This window comes from Aplysia californica, unplaced genomic scaffold (assembly GCF_000002075.1).
Source record: "Aplysia californica isolate F4 #8 unplaced genomic scaffold, AplCal3.0 scaffold00388, whole genome shotgun sequence".
Lineage (NCBI taxonomy): Eukaryota > Metazoa > Mollusca > Gastropoda > Aplysiida > Aplysiidae > Aplysia > Aplysia californica.
The window spans coordinates 58030-62578 of NW_004797658.1; the positions used below are offsets into that span (position 1 = coordinate 58030).

At 42.7% G+C, this 4549-nt stretch overlaps 1 protein-coding gene across 1 annotated transcript in view; it reads left to right on the plus strand.

Annotated features, from left to right (window-relative positions):
* LOC101858427 (early endosome antigen 1) overlaps positions 1 to 4549 on the plus strand; it is a gene marked incomplete at its 5' end in the record, with an annotated part of 70685 nt that overhangs the window by 20954 nt on the left and 45182 nt on the right. Inside the window, 7 exon segments of the mRNA XM_035971163.1 lie at positions 256 to 475; positions 1272 to 1418; positions 1846 to 2004; positions 2634 to 2717; positions 3215 to 3277; positions 3917 to 4084; positions 4445 to 4528. Coding sequence (XP_035827056.1) covers positions 256 to 475; positions 1272 to 1418; positions 1846 to 2004; positions 2634 to 2717; positions 3215 to 3277; positions 3917 to 4084; positions 4445 to 4528 — 925 coding nt within the window.

The window sequence follows — 4549 nt, forward strand, 5'->3', positions numbered from 1 at the left end:
CTCCCCACACACCTTTTTCTTCTTGTTTCTTGTCTTTGCATTGATGGAGTTGCTAGTCTAATGGTTAGGCTACCGGACACATTATCGTAAGATTGTGAGTTTGGGATTTTGAGCCTCAGCTCAGTCTGACTTTGTGTCCTTGGGAAAGGCACTTCATGAGAATTTTCCCATTTGGTATGGTCCTTTGGAAGAATAACGTTAACTTAGGAGGTCCTGCCTCTTAAATAACCTTTGTGTTGCAGGAGGGTGTTAAACCTTTACATTTTCACACACAAAAAACTTTTTTTCACATCTTTACATTGTGATCATTGCCCAGATCGACCGGCTACAGACGGTGGTACAGGAGAAAGAACTGACGGGCTCCCAGCAGGACACGCTTTACCGCTCGGACATCGCCGATCGCGAGGAGGAGATCTCTCGGCTTAAGGCCGACCTCAACATCCTGCATGAGAAACTGGCTCAGTCGGAGGGACAGGTTAGGGGGGAATACCTTCTTAGCCCATGAGGGACACCTGTCAACTGCCTGAGGGGGAGACAGTATGGGGCTGTTTGAGGAGGTTGTTGTGGAGGTACAGAAGGGGAAGGAGGCGGGGTCACAGTTGTTGTGGAGGGGGAGAAGGGGAAGTGGTTGGGGTTCGCAGGTTGAGGGAGGGGTCACAGTTGTTTTAGAGGGAAGGAAGGGGGTGGAGTTATGGTTGTCATGGAGGGAAAAGGGGCAAAGTCACGACTATTGCAGAGAGGGAAGAAGAGAGTGGAGAAGGGGGGGGGGGGGGGGGGCGTCATGGTTGTCGTACTTGTATTTGCTGATGTTCTGTGTACAATTGATCTGGCCTGACCATCAATCATTTATTTATAGAGGCACCAGCTGTCCATGTCTAGGCTAGGTTTTGTTTTATTTTTTCCATTAACCTTTATACACCTCAAATCTGTGAGGTTTGATTTTGCCTGTAATTCTTATATTAGCTGCTGTAATCACCTCCTCCCCCCTCTTACCATCAAAACCGTTATCGCCCCTACCTGCAAAGATGGCATTATTGTCAATACTACAAATTCAGACAATAAGAATGATGATGATATTAAAAATGATGATAATAAGAAATAATAATAACAATAATAATAATAATAATAATAATAATAATAATAATAATAATAATAATAATAATAATAATAATAATAATAATAATAATAATAATTATTATTATTATTATTATATAATAATAATAATAATTATATAATAATAATAATAATAATAAATGATGATATAATTACAGCTGATCTCTCGAGAGGAACAAATCTCTCGGCTCCAGGCGGATGTGAGGGAGGTACACGGAGAGTCCACGAGGAAGGAAGAGGAGTTGAGGAGGGCGGAGGCTGAGCTGAGGTCTGCGGACGAGGAGAGGAAGAGGCTGGAGGATGTGGTGAGTGACAGAAGGAGGTGGAAAGGATGGGGTGGGGGGAACATTGTACATGCTTGAAGAATGCACACACACCCTCATTCTGTCTCGCACACATACACAAACTCACAAACACAATCACATTTGTACTTACACTCACAGACACACACACATGCTCACACACAAACATACACTCGCACAACATTAACACTCACACACAGAAACACACACAACAACAAATACGTAAACACAAATACACACACAAATGCAAATGTGCAATTTACAAAAACACAACAACAACAACACTCATGCACACAAACACACATACACTCAAACATACAAACACACACACATGCACGCACACACACACACACACACAAATACACACAAACACAACACACGCACCCACTTCCACAACACACACCTCTGACAATGTCCTGACCTCCCCCAGGTTCAGCGCCGTGAGATCAGCCTGCAGCAGATGGAGCACGACCTTGAGCAGGTCAAGGACAAGTACAAAGACGCGGTGGAGGAAAATGGGAGGCTGGAGGCGCGGATACAAGCCTTTGCCATCAACGCTCAGAGTGAACAGGATGTGCTCAACACTGAGGTGACTGGGCATTTTCTCTTAGAAACAGTCACACAGTGCAGTACATAGTTGTTTGAAATTAGTTAGGCAAATGAGGAAAAAAAAGCAAACAAGCCAGAGACGTTACTTTTTACTTTACTTTCCTGATCCAATGGCCATCTGAGTTCTAGCCCTTCGGCCAGGGAGAGACCCAAAGAAACTGAACAAATGGATGACGGGGAAGCGGTGGGATAATGTGGAATTTTTAAGAGCATCTGAGCGTAGAAATGAATGGAGAACCATGATCGTCAATGTCTGTTTCTGATCTGGCACTTTTTGATGATGATGATGAAGATACGCTTACCTCAGGACATGCTGTTAGCTCAGTGGGCATGGCCCGGGTCGGTGGTGCTTTTTATGGCTGGGGTTTGAACAAGGAGTTCTTGGATTTTGTTTGTTTGATGCCTTTTTAAAGCTCTGTACCCACTAGGCTAGGCACAGTCAGAGATTGATCTATTGTCCTTATTGGTTTCTTTTTTGTGTTTGTTGCTCTCTTGTAACATCTCTAACTTTGGGCTCTTATATTACCTAATTGTGTTGAAAGTGACATAAAACTTACAAAAAAATAATAATGACAAATGAACTGAAGGTTGCGGTGTGGTACGTTTCAGGTGAAGAGACGTGAGGAGGGCATCAAACGTCTCAAGCTGGACATTGTCAAACTGCAGGAGGTGTGCAGCAGATATGAGGAAAAGGTCAGTCAGGGGACCCTTTGTGATCAACATTAACGGATTTCATGTTAGACAAGAGCGTAGTTCATGTTTATCTCAAGAGTGATCTATGTTCAGCTTAATAGTGTATCAGTGTTGAACCGGAATGAAGTGCATGGTCTACCTGAGGGTGCTTTTGTGCTCTACGACAGTCTAGTTCATGTTCAACCTGAGTGTGAGACATGTTTAGCTTGAACATACTTCCTATTCAACACTAATATGGTTTTTGTTCACTTGGAGTATAATTCATGTTCAACTCAGCAAAAATTGTGTTCAACCCAAACTTGGTTTGTTTAAAATTAAGGCCTAATTCTAATTGAACTTAGTTTATTTTCAACTGAAGCATTAATGCCTGTTGTACTGGACAAAGACAAGTAAAACTTTTGTAGAAAATGTTCCTACTGTGACCTAGTTGTCATCCTGGTGTTCCTTTTTTTATGTTCTTTCATGGGTTGACCATCTATCTGTCTTCTTCATTCCAGTCGTCCCAGGCAGAGAGAGAAGTGGAACATCTCAAGACACAGCTCAGGTCCTGTCAGAACGAGGTCAGTCGAGGGGAGGGAGGGAGAGTGGGGTGGGAGGAGGGGGAGTGGGGCGGGAGGTAGGGAAAGGAGGTGGGAGGGGAGGGGGGATAAAGAACTTTAATTATGTTTGTTAATACAAAATGTTTAAACAATTGGAAAAACCGCTCTTTCCTTCTTATTATCCACCAGAATTACTAAAACATTTTGTGAAGATTGTTCTTTTTACACATTGCAGTATCACTAATTGTAATTACGGTTGTGAATGACATAATTTGAAACCACAAATGTTTTTACCTATTTTGGGGGATACATAGATAGACTCAGACACCAATGATGCATACTTGTGTACGATACTTTGAATCAACTGACGAGATGTTGGTGGTTTGCAGGTTGCTTGTTTGTTTTTATTAAACATAGTGCTTGTCTCTCTTCCTTTTCTTTGTATGTCACTCTCTAGTAATACCCCTAATCTTGATTACTTATATGACCTATTCGTATTGCAATAAAACTCTTACTGAAACAATCAAAACAACTGACAAATGAAGTTTTCTAAGAATGAGGCCAAGAGAGCTTCACTTGTATGAAACTATTAGTGTTGGAAGTGCTTTAAAACTCTTTCTAAAAGAAACTAAACAACTGACGAAACGATTTTTTTTTCAGAATGAAGCCAAGCGAGCAGCCGTAACAAATCTTGAGAGCAGTGTGGAAGAGCTGAAGGATCGCGGGTCTAAACAGTTGGACGAGAACGCGCGGCTGGAAGACAAGATCCGGGAACTGACTGTGGCCATCACAACACAAGAGGCTCAGTGTGAGAAACTCAGGCATATGGTGAGTGGGGGAGGGGGGGGAGGGAGATGGTGTGGGGGTGGAGTTGGGGTTGGGGGGTAGACATCACAGTACAGGAGGTACGGTGTGAGAAACTCTGGTGTATGGTGAGTAAATGTATAGATAGAAGGGTGTGGGGGTGTGTTAAGAGGGGGATTAGAGAATTTTTGTTCAAGTATCTCAGTCTTTCTGCTGGAATGTTGTATCCTTCTCAGCGTGGGTTAGCCTTGACAGAGTTGGAAGCCTGCGTCTAAAGTGATTTTAATTGTGCCGGTAGCGTTAAGACACTTTATTTTAAAAAAGAAAAATATTTGTATCATTATTATCATCCTTTATTACATGTATCATGTGTTGTGTCCCCAGGTGAGCAGTAAGGAGGAGCTAGTGCAGCAGCTAAAGAGTGACGGGGAGTCTCTGAGTAGACAGCAGAAGGAAACTGTTAGTAAGGTGAGTGAGTGGGGGGGGGGG